This window comes from Loa loa (assembly GCF_000183805.2).
Source record: "Loa loa unplaced genomic scaffold supercont3.83, whole genome shotgun sequence".
In the NCBI taxonomy this organism is placed as follows: Eukaryota; Metazoa; Nematoda; class Chromadorea; order Rhabditida; family Onchocercidae; genus Loa; species Loa loa.
In genome coordinates, this window is record NW_018108263.1 from 37,801 (window position 1) to 55,195 (window position 17,395).

Consider the following 17,395-nt stretch of genomic DNA (forward strand, 5'->3'; position numbering starts at 1 on the left):
ATATATATATATATATATATATATATATATATATATATATATACCACAACAATTAGATTTGAGTAAGAGATTATAAAAGAAGGAAGTAAACATGGAATGAACAAAAAAAAAAGCAGCAAATTCCAAATGAACGATGAAATAATCTTTAACCTGAAAATTGCTCAAAAAAATTTTAATTTTTGATCAGAAAAGTGTTCGTTTATAGTGACAAAATGACAAAATGACAGAATGAAAGATGGAAATAAATTAAAAAAAAAAGAAAATGTCAAATAATGATATTATCCAAATAATTCGTGTCAATTATAAAGTATGTATATATTCTGCAATTGAGTAATTTAATACTAAATGAAATACCGGAATTGAATTAGTAAAAATAAATTAATCACAATGATTGATTACAATAACCGACCACAAATGATTATGTATTTGCATGTGTATGTATATATGTATGTTATTTCGAATGTTGCGTTTGACAATTTGATCAGCTATGTGTTAATTTTGTAATAAATAGGTCAAAGTTCAACCAGCATATATTTTTGCTATGATAATAATTCAAAAATATAGTGAAGAGAAGTATTTAATCGTTAAATATGACAAAAAATTTTGTTAGCTGTCAAATTTCAAATATTCCTTAGCAAAGAGCATAAATAAAACAATTCAAATGAATTTATATGGTCGAATGTCGTGAAATTTTGTCAACCAAATATTTTGCCATTTGTAATTTGTATTTTCGATTATTGTAAACATAGGTACTGTTTGCAATCATTTTACCTGTCACCAATTTCTTCATATTATTCATTCCTTTTCATCTGTAATTCCTCTCAATTATTAATAGTGTATTTTCGTGTGCTAAAATGTAAACTGAGCAGCATTTTAAACAATTTGTTAGAGCAAAGAATTTACATATTTGAGAAATTTCACAGTAATTCAAAATATTTGTTGTATTTTTGTTTAATAAATTGAAAATATGCAAATTAATAAATATCTGATAATATTAATTTGATATGATAAAAGTTTGAATTTGTTCATTATTTTCAATCAAAAATTTATTTAATTTAATGATAAATAAACGTAGCAATGGAATGTTAGTGATAAATTGCAATATTTTTTGATACTTTTTTTTTATCAATTATATAAATTAAACAGTTTCTATTAAATAACAAAAAAAAAAAACTGTTATCAAGAATAGTGTAAAATTATTCATTGTGTATTAATACATCTTGATAATTAGACCAGAAATACGGTTGTATATTTATCTTTCCTGAAACAAATTCCTGACATGTCAAGTATTTGTCAACATTGTTTATGTTCAAAAAAAAAAAACTTCTTCAAGTGTTATCAAATACAATGACTGTATGTATTAATATTATTCAAAAATATTATTGTTATTTCCTTTTCGGTTTCTTTTTTTGAAGCAGAAATGCTTAAATATAGATTATTGATTGATTTCAAAGAAATTTTCAACATTGAAAAATTCTTTCGGCTAAACATTGAGAAAAAGGTTTATTTCAAAAAAATAGAATATTTTACCATCTTTTTTTTTTTTTTTGGAGATTAATTTTAAAAAAGTGTGATATGCTCAAAGAGCAAGCATGAAAAATCCTTTTGAATGCTGAAAAGTCTAACAGGTAACTATTAAAGTCTCTGGTAAATACTGAAAACTCTGGTAGTTATTGGAAACTGTGGTAGAGAAGTATATCATATCTGCTTTATACAAGATCGAAAAATGGAAACTGTAAGATAAACATGCAAAATGCGCCTCAGATCATAGGATTATAGCGTTTGAAATCACAGGATCGTAGGCTTAGCTTGCTGAAATGTTGAAATTTTATTTGATATAATTTATTTTTCAAGTCAAAGTAATATATAAAACATATTGGAAAATAATATTTATTTTAATTAGCAAGCAATAAATACCAATGGAAAACAAGTTGTAGTAATTAAAAACTTGATAATTAAAATGGATTATTGTTTGATCGACTGATTCTTCATAATTATTTGAACAAATCAAACAAGTAGGAATAATTCCAGGTAGGCGAATAAGTAGCAATAATTAAACAAATAAACAAGTAGTAATTGAAAGTAATACACGCATGTTGTCATTATGGTACAAATGGTACAAATAAAAAATTTTATCAAATCTATATGGAAATTAATTTCCCATTTTAATTTCTATAATTATTTTAATTAAATGAAAAAAATGAAAGAAGAAATAGCGAAAAAGAATTTTGTACAATAACTGTAATAAAAAAAGTATTTGTTAATATTAAAATATCAAAATATTTCATATATTATTCACCATTACAATTAATAACTTATTACGTAATATGAAATAAAAAAACAATGAAAAATTAATAAATATTTTTAACCAATTTATAGTTTGTTAATTCTGGTAGAAAAAAATTCATTAAAGAATTTCCAAAAAATAAAATTTTAAACAAAATAGGATTCATTCATCCATGGCTTAATTATATTAAAAAAAAAAAAAAGCGAAGTCAAAAAATTTTCATTAAGGCTAATTAATTTCACTTCTTTCTCTCTTTTCCCTTTTTTTTGTTTTTGTCTAATCAATGCATCAAATCTTGTTTTTTGTTTTTTCTTCCAAATTTGAAATGAAATTTTTCACAAAACTAAATTTTTTTCAAATTTAAACTGAAATTTTTTATAAAACTAAGAAGGATTTTTTGAAAATATTTGAGCAAAAAATATGAAATAAATGTAAGATTACTTTTAACATTCCAAAAGAAAGCTAATGAAATAAAATAATTATAAAATTAAGACAATTAATGAAATTGAAATGAAAAGAAAAAAAACTGTCAAAATTCTTTTACTATTTCTAGAATAAATGATAATAGATGGAGATTAGAGAAGATTTAAATACAGCCATGCTTAATGAAGTCATGAAATTGTTGATAATCGTTGACAAATACTATTAATGACAGGTACTCATCGACTATAATCAGGAAAAATTCATCATTAAAAACTGTTGAATTTAATTGAAAAGTTAGAGTTTAAATAAAGAGTAGTATGAGTAACAAATTAAAAAAGAAACGTTTCCGTTAAGAACTTGAAATTGCGTGCATTTTATAAAGTAATAGCAAAAGTAAAGTTTGATTGAAAATGTTAGAATTTAAATAAATGATGGTATAAGTAATGATGAAATGACAAAAAAAAAGGTATCCGGGAAAGGAACTTGAATTTGTGCATTCTAATTGCACAGTAGCAGCAATGCATTAATTTTTAAAAAAAAAAAAAAAAAAAACGAAACCTTCTATTTACAATTTATTACTTTTTTCTTTTTTTTAAACCTAAATTTTTACAAATGCTAATGTAAAAATCATCATCGACTATTAATGATTATTGTTACATTTCAATACGATATGATGCATTTTCAAAAAAAAAAAAAAAAAAAAAGAAAACTCTTTGTTAATGATAATAATAGTTTAAATTAAAAGTTAATTTGCTTAAAAAAATTTGTATATATTTGTAAAATTTTCGATTAAATCATCCATAACCTCTCCTATTCTCTTTTAAATAATTTGCACTTTTTTTTTCCGTAATTTTCAAAAAAATGCTATAAGAATCATTTAATGAATTAATAAGTAAAAATTAAAAGTTTTCAAAAATTTCCATCCCTTTTTCTTTTATTTTTCTAATCAAATATAAATTAACAATACATTGTGCAATAAGTACTTCAACAAAAAAAAAAAAAAAAAACATTTTTGAATAGAATGAAAATAAAATGTCTGGCAAAGGGTATAAACAAGTGTTTGTAAAAAAAATTTAGATTTGATTGATGAAAATTCTTAGAACTTTAAGAATTAGCACTATGGTGCATCCATTTATTTTGTATGTGTGTGTGTGTGTGTGTTTGTGGTTTTTTTGCATATGTTTTATAAATGCAAATGAAATATTTTCGACTAATTAATTAATTACCAAAAATCTATCATTTCAATTAGGGAAAAAAATTGATAATTTATAGTTGATAAAAGTGAATATGGCATTAAACTTTAAATACTTCGAATGAAAGAATAAGTCTTTTTCATCAAAAAAAAAAAATTCCAGCGAATGTTATTAAATTATTTTCATATATAAAAGGAGAAATATTGATTTAAACAATAATTAAGAGTTACTTTTTATTAAATTTGTACAACTTTAAAAGTTTTTTTCATAGAATTCACTGAAAAAAAAAAAATTTCATTCCTTTTTGAAAAAATTATTAGTTCCAACTTACATATTCGGAATTAAAAACTGATGAAAACCAATTTAGATATTAATAATTAAAAAAGTGATTAATTTCAATTCGCATATTAATAATTAGAAATTGGTTAATTTCAACGAAATTTCATTATCATTATAATTTATAAGATGGAATAAGTAAATGCTTAATTGGATTTTTTGATTAATTTTTTTCAATTATCGTATAAATACTTCACTTCCATCTTTTTTTTTCTAATAAGTTTAAAAAACTTTCTTAATTGATAGACTAAGTCATGAAGCCAAAGATTATTTATGGCTCTGATAAAAAAAGGTAATATAGTAAGATAATTTATCGCAATTTACATGCATTAAAAGGATTTTCAAGTCAAATTCATCAATACTAATTAAATTACTAATAAATCTGAGTTATAATTATCTTATGGCTGGCTCATTTGACATCAATTCATCTATTCGAAGCTTATTTCAATGATATGAAACGATATACGAGGTTAATAGCTAAACCAGATAATAAAAATTAAAATAGATATTATATATAAAAATTAAAAAATATATATGTAAATTTAAAAATGCATAAAAAATATAAAAAATATTTAAATATATGTATATATGTAGATTAAAAAGTTAAAATATAATTAAAATATATAGCTAAATAATAGAAATTAAAAAATTTACAGAACAATACAATCAATTCAAGAAATGATCAATTAATGATAATATAAATGATAACAATAGTATGACTGATTCAAAGATAAGAATGAAATAGCATAAATTATATATAGCATCATATAGGTGATTTATTTGTTATTATAATGAAAAATATCTTCGAATGATAAAAGATAAATGATAAATACATCTAAAACTTTCATTTATTTCAGAAATTAATTTAAGAAAAAAGGCCCATACATTAATTTAAAAATTAATCATTAATACTTGTTATTCAATTAATTTGAATAATTTGTAATTTCATTGGAATTTTATTCCATTATTTATTTCATACGTCTATTGCTTCTTTGTAAAACTAACAAACACAATGCTGGACATTGTCCAATATCCCGATTGCAATGGTACCAATTGAGAGGTCACTTCGATCAAAAGTGCCCTAATTGTTTAGAGCTGTTTTTGTTGACAGCAGAACTACGAGAGGGAGAAATTCGGATCGATTCATTTGTACGCGTAGCGTGCACGTAAGAATAGACGTACAGACGGACAGACGGACAGACAGACAGACAGACAGACAATGGACACATGAATACCATTCATATGAGAGGACAAATTTCTTTTCTAGAAATGATAAAAAGAGGGTGAAATTTTTGAAATTTAAATTTGTGAAAGAGTCTTATAACGAATCAAATAGTACCGTACTATATTTAAAGGCGCTAGGATGGGAAAAGATCAAGGAATAGCGGGAAATTTGAGATCAGACGGGTGGGTAGATTGCTTGGATATATTCTCGACTTGGGAAGACAAAGTTAATGAAATAATTAGTTACTAGATTACTTTCCCAGCCACGAGGGTTAGTTCTTTCTTTAATCATTTCACTTATAATTATTCATTATTCGATCGACCACCCATATAGATACTACCATTACCCTAAAGTGTCTGTCTAACTTTAGCCGTTTTAACCTAACTATACGACTTACCCAACTGTATATTTAATTCTACCCGCCTTCATTTACCCATTTATATCATTTATTCATACATTTTGTTTTTTGTTTTTAGTTTTATTCGATTATCAATTGGTAATGCTCGAATTTTACTAATTTTAGTCTTTTGTGCTTCGTTCATAACTCAAAGATTGGACAAAATTCCATGCTCAAAAACAATTAAACGATTTTCCGGATGATGGCAATCCTGAAATTGCCTTGAATATCCGAAATAATTCGATTATTGGGAGGGTAAGCCAAAAAAAAACGTTTTTCGTTAATTATTGTCTTTTACATCTGGAATGTTCCATAGGAATTATCATTGATGATCATCTTCTTTTGAATCTTATCATGATAATAAAAATGATAAGATTTAGTGCTTCTTGTTAACATTACTTTTTCAAATATTACTTACCCAATTATTTACCCATTGTTTTTCAATTATCTTACCTTCTAAGTATAATTCTATTGAATCGGTTATTATTTTTTTCTTTTTTTTGCCGCCCATTGTTTACCCATTGTTACGCTCATCATCTCATAGCGTTTGCTTAAATGTCATTTCAAAAATTTCACCAACTCCCTCCTATTTCCTAGACTAAACCATCGTCTCTATCGATCATCCAATCGATCAGTCGTTTCAAAACGATGCTTCCGTCAACTAATTGTCCTCGTCCGGTCATTTGAAAAGCGCGCTAAGCGATACAATTAATTGCTTCGAATTTTCCAGACACACAAAAAAAATTAACCATTCCAAATCCCCAAAAATCTTTTCCAGGTAAATGGCGGGTAAAGTTTGCGAGATTATTGAAAAGAGGGAAAAATTATCCTAGGGGAAAGTTTGCTATTGTGAGGGGATGAGATCTTCGAGATATATCACTACGTCTAATATATTACAATCAGGTGGATCATATGTAATTTCTTATTTAAATTCGTAAAATTATTTAATTTTTAAATTTAAAATTTTTTATTATCAACCAAATTATTGATAGTGTAGGGTTTTTCCTAACATTGATATGTTTATCATTTATGAATTACTTCATTTAAAAGAGAAAAAGCTTGGACTAAAACCTTAATATGCAACATTTTTCCTAACCTATTAATACTATTTGCTGCTTTGCGGAATTTTTGGCTCAAATTGAAGCAGTTTTAAAGAAATAGAATAAATTAACTCGTAAGTATAATGTATAGTAAAATTACTGGTTTTTGGATTTCTTCATATCATTGACACAGAGAAGAGGTAGAAATTCAGGAGAGGATAGGATGTAAAAATTATGTAAAACATTTTCTAAAATATTCAAATTTTTTCGAAGTATTTAAATTAACGAATAATCGATTGAATTTTTGGGGCGTAATGTGTACGCCTGATGCAATGACAGTTTGGAAGCAGGATATATGCCTTCATTTGGAGACCTTTTAAAAGTTTTCTCCAATTTTTTCTTGATATATTTTATTCACGAAAGGCTAATTTCGAATATTTCAGACTGCGGAGGGCTAACTCTACTGAATTTTAGTACTAACACTGAACTCCAGTCTTTCTATTGGATTATTGATCATCGGGTGATTTTCGAGGTAATTTTTCTTCTTTTGAATTGAATAAAGCTAAGATGATCTAATACTGTTAGCATCAATATCTTTCATAACATATGATTTGCGGGAATTTCATCTGGCATTTCAATCTGCTTTACAGTTATTCGTTTTTTCGTTTTATCCAAAAGGGTGAAGGGAGAGGAAGCGAGGGTGTTAAGCAGTTTCTAAGGAAGACTGATTGTTCGAAATTGGTCTTTTTTCAGGATATATCGAAATGATTCCGGCTAATGCTAAACGGAATATTAACCCGACTTATAGTGATGTTAAGAATGCGCTGCCAAAAAGAAATAAACGTACCGGATTGACCGATTTGAGCAATGTAAGTTTGACGACTTCAATGTGGATAATCTTCGCTTCATGTATTGATTTCTTGTGTTCCAGGCTATCAGCACAACCTTACATATTAGTTCAAAAGCCGGTGAGATCATCGAGAAACCCAAAAGGGTGCAACCCGTTGTACGAGCTAAGTCTGAAGAGCGGAAATCCTTTCGGTATATTTTAAATGTTTGATCTTGTTGCCTACTGATGGTCCGTATCTCATATCGCTGGTATTGATGTTTGGTTAATACTAGAAAATAATACCGAGAGTAACTAGTAATGGTAAGATTTAAGAACCTAATCAAACATAAGGAATTTTGTTCAACATTTCTAAGTTATTTCAGTGCCAATGAGACCAAGTATGATTCGGATTCGGAAACCTCCAAACATTTGGACTTAACGGTGAGTGTTGAAAAACTTGGCATTAATTCTTTGGTAGGAGTTCTTCGAAATTAAATTAACATCAATAATAGTTATAAAAAGTAACGAGCAGAAATGAAATTCAAATGAATTCAGATCTGGATGGATCCGTGTCCAGAATTTGATTATGATGCTGGTAATCTTGGCGATCCGTTTCAACTTCCGGAGTATGCTATGGACATCTTCAATTATTACCACCATCGAGAAGTAGCTTTTTTCTGAATCTTCATTTCCGATACATCATTTCATAGAGCATTATGGTTCTGCAACAATATGTTTGCTTTTCATATGTATGTTTGCATTTCATATGTAATTATGTAAATTAGATTTTAAGTATTTTTTCAGCTAAAGTTTCGTCCTTTTGATTATCTATACAGACATCCGCAACTAAAGAAAATCCGTCGTGCAAAAGTTGTTGATTGGTTCGTACGGTGTCAAGAAGATTTTGAAGTTAATCATGAAGTGTTGTATCATACGGTCAAATTGTTTGATCTCTACATGTGTGCCACCAAAAATATGGAACAGTTTGATTATATCGGAGCAGCTGCAATGATTGTAGCAGCGAAACTAGATGTACGTTGATGATTAATTCTTTTTTTCATCTTTTAATCTATCAACAGCTTAATGTTTAAATGCTGGATGCAACTTTAGTTTGTTTTTTGGTAAAATACTTGCAGTAGAAGAACTAAGGTATTCGTATGTATCCGTATAGTTGATATTGAGTTCTACAATGTTTTGAATTCAACTAATCTTTGAATGCTTTCATAGTGAATAAAATTCCATCCTTATCATTAACGCTTAATTTCAGCAGCAAGGTCCACCTCTTCCGGATGATTTCATAAATCTTCCTCTCACTGAGAGAGTCAAAATGGTCAACAAGTACGAACGGAGAATCTTAACTGCACTCAATTGCGATGTTAATTTTCCGCTTTCATATCGTTTTTTGCGGCGTTACTCTCGTACTGGAGGTTTGGACATGCAAACACTCACGTTAGCACGTTATGTGTTGGAGACATCGCTGCTTTTCTATGAATTTATCTGTGTTCCGGACAGTTTAATGGCTGCCGCAGCTTTACTTCTGTCGATGAGGATGATAAGAGCTGGAGAATGGGTATATTTGCTTCCCAACAGTTTTATTTTCCATGCCACACTCGATTTGAATCGTATTTACAAATACCGAATCTTATGAAGATTATATTAACTTATTTCCAGTCAACAAAATTGATCAAATATTCTGGCTATAAATTGGAGCATGTAGAGCCACTTATGTGGCGCTTAAATCATATGATGAGGATGCGTTCGAAAGTCTATCCAGCATGCATAAGCATAGAGGAAAAATATAGCCATCCGTAAGTTCATTTTTCACTAATCCAACTTTATAATGCAATCAGTAAAAAAAGAATCGAGGAAGCGTTAATATAGAATAAGCATCTAAGATTTTGGTCCTCCATCATCTTGCAATGATTTACCTTATAGCCTACACTGCCATAGTAGTACAGGACTACCATGACCATGGAATGTTTTTCAGGATTTTTTACAGTGCTGCCGATATACAACTCCTCCCAGACAAGCGCCCACGTAATGAACCAGTTGGACCGCCTGTAGGCCTCGGTTTCGAAACTGTGGAACTTGTTTGAGGTATTCGGGTAATTAACTGGTTGGGGGTAGCGATGGAGAGAAGAAAGACCATTCTTGTACTCTTATAAATATGGCCATAATTATTCTAGAATGTACCATCAAAATTCAGAAATAAACTAAGTCACTTGACAATTGATAGAGGAAATCGATAAAGCGCCGGAAAATACTGAAATTTTGGATAAAACCGACAAACGATTTTCCAGAGAAAAATTAATACTGATTCTGAGTAGATGACAATATTTTTGCTTGTTAATGAAATCATTCAATTCATTTCTGGATTCTGATGATATATTTTAGAGTGGCTGTGATCATACTCCTGCAAATTATCCTTTATTTAGTTGGCTTTGCTACAATTTTTATCAATATTACTTCTTCTATGCTTTATGTTACACCGCAAATACTTTTATTAACACTTGTTACAATTTATAATTTCTCTGTATCCTCTCTCTATTACTATAGCTTCAATGTGTCATTCATTTTGCCTTTCTTCTGGTTTTCCATGAAAAAAAAAAACCAGTTATTAAGCCTAGAGTTCAACAAAATAAAGCGTTGTTAATATTTCGCATCTGACATTTGCAATTTGAATATTTGAATTTGAATCCTTGAATTTGAATTTCGTAACTGCTGCTGCCTTTTTTCTGCTGACATACTGCATATTTTTGGGATGAATTGTTTTTCCAAGAACAACTTCATAGACATGCTAATTAAATGGGAGTAACAAGGCAAGAGAGGTGTCTCTTCGAATGATCGAAGAGATACTAACAAGAGCAGAGCACGTGATATACGTAATTGGTATAACACAAGGCAAGAGAGGTGTCTCTTCGAATGAGCAAAGAGATACCCCTACTGTCTTGTTACGTCAACTCCTCCAAGCTCTAAAATATTTCAAATTTAAATATTGCTGGTGGTGGAAGTAGATCCTTGCTGGCTAATAACGCATTCGATTATGGCGACACTCATGTCTGTTATATCAGCTAATGGAATATTGCTTAATCGGTGTAATTCGTTTGTGATCTGAAAGAAAATTGACCTGGCTTTTCCTCAACTGAATGTAAGGCAAAAGATTTTGAAAAAGCTATGGAGTGGTTTCTCTCTGGGAGTTATAAAATGGCAGCTTACTTTGTCAGCAGCCTGCATTCCGTCGATACAACAGGCAGCAGTCACGATTACTCCACAAGCCAGTAAAAACCAGTCCGCTTGCACACGGCACATTTGCTCACTAAATTATGGAAACATAAATTAATGCCGATATTTTCGCCCGAACTGTTGATACCAAAGGACTTAAGACCGTTTTGTTAATTTTGTTAGGACCAAGTTATAAGTCAAATATACAAAAGAGTAAGCTAACTCGAGTATATTTCGAAGCTTGGGAATGTTAATAGGTAGATTATGTTGATGAAGGGTGTGGAATTTAACGGAAAGTTCCAGTTAAACAGCATTTGGAAAGTATGTACTTGACCTATGAGTTCGTCTTAAGGAAATGACGGTTGAGGCCTGAACAACAACAGTTTGTTGAAATTTAAAAGAAAAAAATGGCGCAATCGTTATTTTGTGATGCCACCTCAAATACCCTCTTCTATAATAGGACTTCAATGTTAACCTAGTGTTGCGATAAAATTGTGAATTTCGAAGTTCTATCATAAAGATCATTGTTACCGGTCCCTCCTGTAACAAAGAGCAATTCTTGGAAACAGAATGGAAATCTAAAAAAAAAAAACCGTGTAACTATGTCTGCTGACGGACCCATTACATTGGCCATCATTCGTTTGTATACATCGTCCCAATGAATGAAAACACAATCCAACACCAACAAGATATACTGCCAGTAATCACCTGTTGGAACATTTTGTCCCCATTTTGTTTCTGCAATTGCAACAACTTACCAGCATTGCCTGGACCACTCAGTATATTCTTCGTAATATACGATGGTAACTTTTAAAGTATCTCGTTTAAATCCACCTCGTGATCAACCCCTAACTGAAATAACCTAATGAATTCTGTGTGCCAATAAAGTGGTAGCAAGATTGAGACAATATAACAAAACTTTCATTCGACTGTTTGATTATTAAATTTCACAACTCAGTAAGCGAAATTTAGCAAAAAAAGATTTTAAAGAGTGTGAAAAAAGTTTTAAAGATCTCAAATTCCGAACTTACGAAGAATTTTAAACAGTGACTCGATATAAACGAGTGGAGTACAATGATAAGCAGGCTCCCAATCGATCATCGATAAGACGCGTAATTCAGACCGCACAACGGATTCTTCCGTGTAAGCAAATCCCAAAGTTTTCAGACATAGCTTTACAGTTTGAATTGACAAACTCTATAAAAAATGAAAAACACATGAGGAGATAATTGTACGACTGACAATTTAAATAGTAACATTCCTCTTAAGTCCTTTTCTATATAATTTCATGTAAGTGACTTACTAACTGTACCATAAAACTGTAATTGACGTCATCTTTAGACAAATAGCTTTCTCCATTTGAAAAGCGACACATTATCACACAAACAATACCACGGATAAACGTAGGCAGGTTATGGTGATGAAGTTCTGGTCTCGTTATTAGAGCTTCAAAATAACCCTTTCAAAATTTTTCAATCTAATATGGTTCAACAAATTCGTGCAATTCAGAAATAGTGATTTTGGTTTTCAAGAAATTGTGATGGTTTTTCCGTATATTTAAGCCACAACGCGACCAAGTATCTCGCTTATCACCACTTGTAAATGGCTTAGTCCCAATCAATCATAACTATGAAAAATATAAAGGAAGTTCCACTTTCATTGTTTCTTATTTAAAAATAAAAATTCATTAAGCGAAGCACTTACTTCATGGTAGCTATGCATTTTGGAGGCGATCTGAATTGATGAAAGCATTCGTAGCGTCGTTTGACGTGATAACGTCGCTTCGATACGATTCCACTCCTGATATTTCTTCCGATCGGATCGTTTCGATTTGTACACACTTTCATGTAAGCGACTGACTAACTGTACCATAAAACTATAAGTGACTTCATTCGTAAACAAATATTTCAACTACCGCCACAAAAAATGATCACTGAGATTTGGCACAATGCCCACTACCATATAATACTGATACGTTTATTCATATTTCAATAAGATATAGTCTATATTAGAAAGCATTGTTAGTGAAGAATTAAATTATTCAATTCGTGTAACTAACGCTGGAGAAAGAATTACTACTTTGAAAAGAAAAGCAACAAACATTAAAATTTAGTAATGCTCAAATATCCTTGTTTTCTTTCGTTCATGAACATAAGACAGACATATGCAAAGTATTTTTCTTACTTGTCAAATATTAATAGTGCACTGTATTTCACTTCCTGTGGCAAACGAAGTCTTGTACAAGCGGTGAAAATATATTCAGCAGAACGAGGTGTATGAAATACGTGATTCCACTCATTCTGCAAGTTTACTGATGAAAAGAGACCACGCTAAAGTAATGAAGATTTCAAATGTTCGAAATGCTATGGGAGGAATTTATGTGAAAAGTTTGACAAATTTTTCACTCAGTTATGTTTACGTTCCAAATTCACGGAACGAAGTGTAAGCCTCAACAGAAAAAAGAAAAAAAACTTTCCCAAATTTTTTCAGTTTAGATCAGTGACATCGAAAAATGTGCGTAACCAGCATCAATTTTGTTGCGATTGCTAACAAATCAATCACTTATTCAATTGCTAATAAATAATCAATTAGTTAACAGATCAGAAAATTACAGCATCACTAATGCGCCGGCTATTTTCGGCAGCAAGTACACTCATCCAATCATTGTGCATATCTGGTGGAAGACAAGCAGTTCGATCCAGAAAATCTGGATCCAGTATCCGAGGAGCCTGAAATTTGCCTGATCATTCCTTTCTGTCTAACAATTTATAACGAAATACATATCAAGTTTCACACATCATATATACCCTATCACTTTATATAACGTATATTCATTCCACTTGTTCAGAATGATTGTAAAGATTTTGAAATATTCCCCAGAATTAAATAAAGAGGAAAAAAAATTTTCAAACTTGGAAAAAAAAAGAAAATTTATTAAACAATAACATTTAAAAGATCGTTTATCATGCTTAATCCTTATAAATCCTTTACAATTTCCCTACCTGATCCGTTTCATCGTTGCTTTTTTCTTCTGATTCTGTCATAATATCAAATTGTCAATAATATACAATTTATAAAATTTTCAAACAATTTGGCAAGACTGCAAAAAAAAAATTATTTAAAATTTAAATTCGTTGTGAAAAAGGTCTGTAAATATACCTAGATAAATTAAAATTTGTAACAATAAATGAAACGTTGTGCTTATACGTACGTCAAACTGTCTATTTTGCAGATAATCAAAAGAAAATCGGTTAGAAACGTGTACATCCATGGGAAGCTAAAATATACGCACTATTCCTTTATGTAACAACAATGCAACAAAGCACAGTAATACCTCATCCATCCATAAGTGCCAACATGCCAATGGGTATATGGATACGTGCATTCAGCTATTTCCCATGTTTGGAATGGATGAGATGTATATGTATGTGTGTCTTTTTAGGCTAACAATCTATTGCTCTATTAATGGTTATTTGGGAAGGTTATGTGAGTGATTACGTGAGAATTATAGTATTTACGTGAGAATTGTGATATTTACGTGTTTATTTTATCTGTAAACATCGAATGCTTGTGTGTACATATTTTATGCTTACGTTGATAAAAATACACTTATACGTACATTCAACCATTTTCCATGTTTGGAATGGATGAGATGTAGGTATGCGTGTATGCGTGTGTGTGTGTGTGTGTGCATGTGTGTGTGTGTGTGTGTGTTTCTTTTTAGGTTAATTTATTTCATAATTGGTGGTTATTTAAAAAGGATTGTGTGAGTGATTACGTGAGGACTGTGATGTTTACGTGTACACTTCATCTATCGAATTATTCGAATAAACATACTTGTATGCTTACGTTCACGAACATATGTTGAATGTGCGTGTATACGTGCATTCGGCCATTTCCCATGTTTAGAATGGATGAGATGTGTGTGTGTGTATGTGTGTTCTAGGCTAATAGTATTGTATTACTGTTGGTTATATGGAAAGATTGCATGAATGTTACGTGAAGATTGTATATACTTCATACATATGCATAGTGAAACATCCTGAAATAGTGTATAATGTTACTATTCGCAGATTGTAAATTGACCAGTTGACCCTTATACATAGACTTCTTTCTAATCATGCAAGATGGAACTTCTTTATCAGAATATGTTTACTGAATGAATTTACACCTAACATATGTTATTGTGTGACACAAGTTTAATTTACATGCCAAATACATTGTATATATTGCCAAACGCTCAGATTAAAACGTATACATGGGTACGACTTTTGTGATAGATCGTATTACGTATATTCAATGCTTATCCGAGATCTAATAAATGTCTTTATTCAGATAAGTGAAATTGTTGGAGATAAATTAAGAAATTAGTCCTCCTCTTTCATCATTTCAGATTTCCATGAGTGTTTATTCGCATCGACTTGGAAGTTCCCGCTATCGGGATGCGATTAATTTAACTTCGTCCACTATTCCTAAACGACATCGACAGTTTTGGATTTGTTCGCAGATACATTCTAGAGTAAGTTTATTTAACTTTGCTGCCATACTTTTTTCTTATTGACTCATTTTTACATTCATACGAATCGGAACATGATCTTGGAAGTGAATTTGACAACCAGGGTTGGGAAACTTCTTAATCTTGTCGGTTAGCTGCTAAGGCACTCTTGTTCTGATAATCTCGGAGTTAATTACGAACTGGTGCTACATACAGATAGTCTTCCTCGTGGTGCAGATTTTGATGATCATTATCTCTCTGGTAGTATTGATGCCCAGTGTCACTAAATCATTATCAGACGAGCCTGGTTGGATGCGCATTTTTATCGCTTATGCTGTTTTTTTTGGGTTTGTTAACTCTTTAATGTTATCGTAGATTTGGCAGTAAGTTGTGGTCATTTTACATTGCTAATTAGGTTTGTCCTCACAACTTGGGTAGTAAGAGGACATACATTTCATCATGCTTCCATATAGTCTAACCTTTTCATGTCATACTTCAAATAGTCTTTTTTTTCCAGAGCTATTTCTGGAATTTGGGCACTAAAACTTGTGGATATTGTACATCGAAAGGGTGGTCGGATAAAAAAACACAGCCTCATTTCTCCCAAATTCATCATTATTCCATCTTATATCGCACAGGTTTGCTTAAATTTATGAAAGAAAAATTACGATATTTAAGAATTTCGTGCAGGAACTACAGACATCAGGGAATTTGCACCTAAAATAATTTGAATTGTATGGTAATTCCAAATGCATAACTAGGAAAGATTTGCAAACCTAATTTTCCATTAAAGTTGTGTTTGAATACTTTCTACTTGAGATTGGTCTCATAATTTGCTTCGCAATTGAAACTTTCCATTATTTGGTAACGAACATATCGTCGTTTGCGGAACGGTCGCCGTTATTTCTGTTCTTTGGTGTTTTGATTCCAATTTGGCTTATATGGCTTATGATTTTGTACGTTTTCGCTGCGGAGATTAATTGCTTCATATACGTAATCGATCATTCTCGTCATTGGCGTTTTGGACAATATCCACCCCCTTTACTAAATACACGTGCTTTAAATAATGGTAAATAAGTCTTTTTATTATCTGCTGTATGATCTGGTGACCAAATTAACAAATGTCCTTACTATTGGGCTTAACTTATTCAGTGTAAAGTTTTTGGAGATATTTTCTCACCACACCCGTAGTATGTTATTGTTATTTCGCCTTGCACCGAACTGAACTTCAGTTTGAGAACCATATTGGTCTTGTACATCTTTGAATCATTCCACAGTTTACATTTAATATTTTGTTCGGTCAAATTGCAGAAAGGCAGCCATTTGAATCATCATCACGAAATCGTCTTACCGCAGATGCGCTGCACGAGCGTGAACGAACGAAATCATCGGAATCAGTTGTTACTGTCAACAGGTAAAGAACCTCATTTATCTCTTATTGTGTTTCGCATCTTTCAGGTTCAAGGATTTTATTCATAACTATTTTCTGCAGAAATTGCAGTGAGTCAAAGAAAGCATACAATAATATGGAAACCAGAATTGAAGTTATGCGGCCCATGCATGCAGCAGATAATATGGCATCTTGTTTCGCGGAATGTTCCCGAAAGGGTATCTCAGTGATCAGTTCCCAGCTGGATACCGTTCCAGAGGAATCTTCAAAATCCGCAAATTCTTTATCGTAATATAATTCTGTTTCTAAATTCTTCGATCACTGAGTTATATACTTGTTAGTATATCGTTGTTCGAAATGTCGCTTAAAATAATGTTAACGTTTCTGGATTATTAATAGTTCATCAATGCAATTGCCAATACCTTGAATATTCAATGCTAAAAATTTTATGTTTATATCATAAAGTGAGAAGCTATGGAAGACTACAATTAAGAGTGTTTTACCATAATTAAATGATTTTTTTGTTTTTTTTTCGGAGGATTATGCAAGTTCAACGTT

General features: G+C 30.6%; 3 protein-coding genes across 3 annotated transcripts; 2 read left to right on the top strand and 1 right to left on the bottom strand.

The window, feature by feature from the left end:
* Positions 1–7,659: 7,659 nt before the first annotated feature.
* LOAG_03498 (cyclin domain-containing protein) lies at positions 7,660–9,826 on the top strand (the record flags this gene model as incomplete). Its single annotated transcript, XM_003139035.2, has 8 exons — positions 7,660–7,770; positions 7,833–7,942; positions 8,114–8,171; positions 8,286–8,396; positions 8,535–8,762; positions 8,998–9,300; positions 9,402–9,538; positions 9,718–9,826. The coding sequence occupies exons 1-8, from the start codon at positions 7,666–7,668 to the stop codon at positions 9,824–9,826; spliced, it is 1,161 nt and encodes a 386-aa protein (XP_003139083.1). The 5' UTR covers positions 7,660–7,665.
* An 864-nt stretch (positions 9,827–10,690) lies between these two features.
* On the bottom strand, positions 10,691–13,996 carry LOAG_03499 (hypothetical protein; the record flags this gene model as incomplete). The annotated part of the gene is made up of 8 exons (XM_003139036.2): positions 10,691–10,841; positions 10,947–11,046; positions 11,546–11,690; positions 11,984–12,149; positions 12,657–12,828; positions 13,137–13,252; positions 13,565–13,681; positions 13,955–13,996. The coding sequence occupies 8 exons, from the start codon at positions 13,994–13,996 to the stop codon at positions 10,719–10,721; spliced, it is 981 nt and encodes a 326-aa protein (XP_003139084.1). The 3' UTR covers positions 10,691–10,718.
* Positions 13,997–15,351: 1,355 nt separating this feature from the next.
* On the top strand, positions 15,352–17,129 carry LOAG_03500 (hypothetical protein; the record flags this gene model as incomplete). The annotated part of the gene is made up of 6 exons (XM_003139037.1): positions 15,352–15,471; positions 15,685–15,794; positions 15,965–16,085; positions 16,267–16,516; positions 16,759–16,861; positions 16,949–17,129. 6 exons carry the CDS (start codon positions 15,352–15,354, stop codon positions 17,127–17,129), a joined length of 885 nt encoding a protein of 294 aa, XP_003139085.1.
* Between the last annotated feature and the right edge of the window lie 266 nt (positions 17,130–17,395).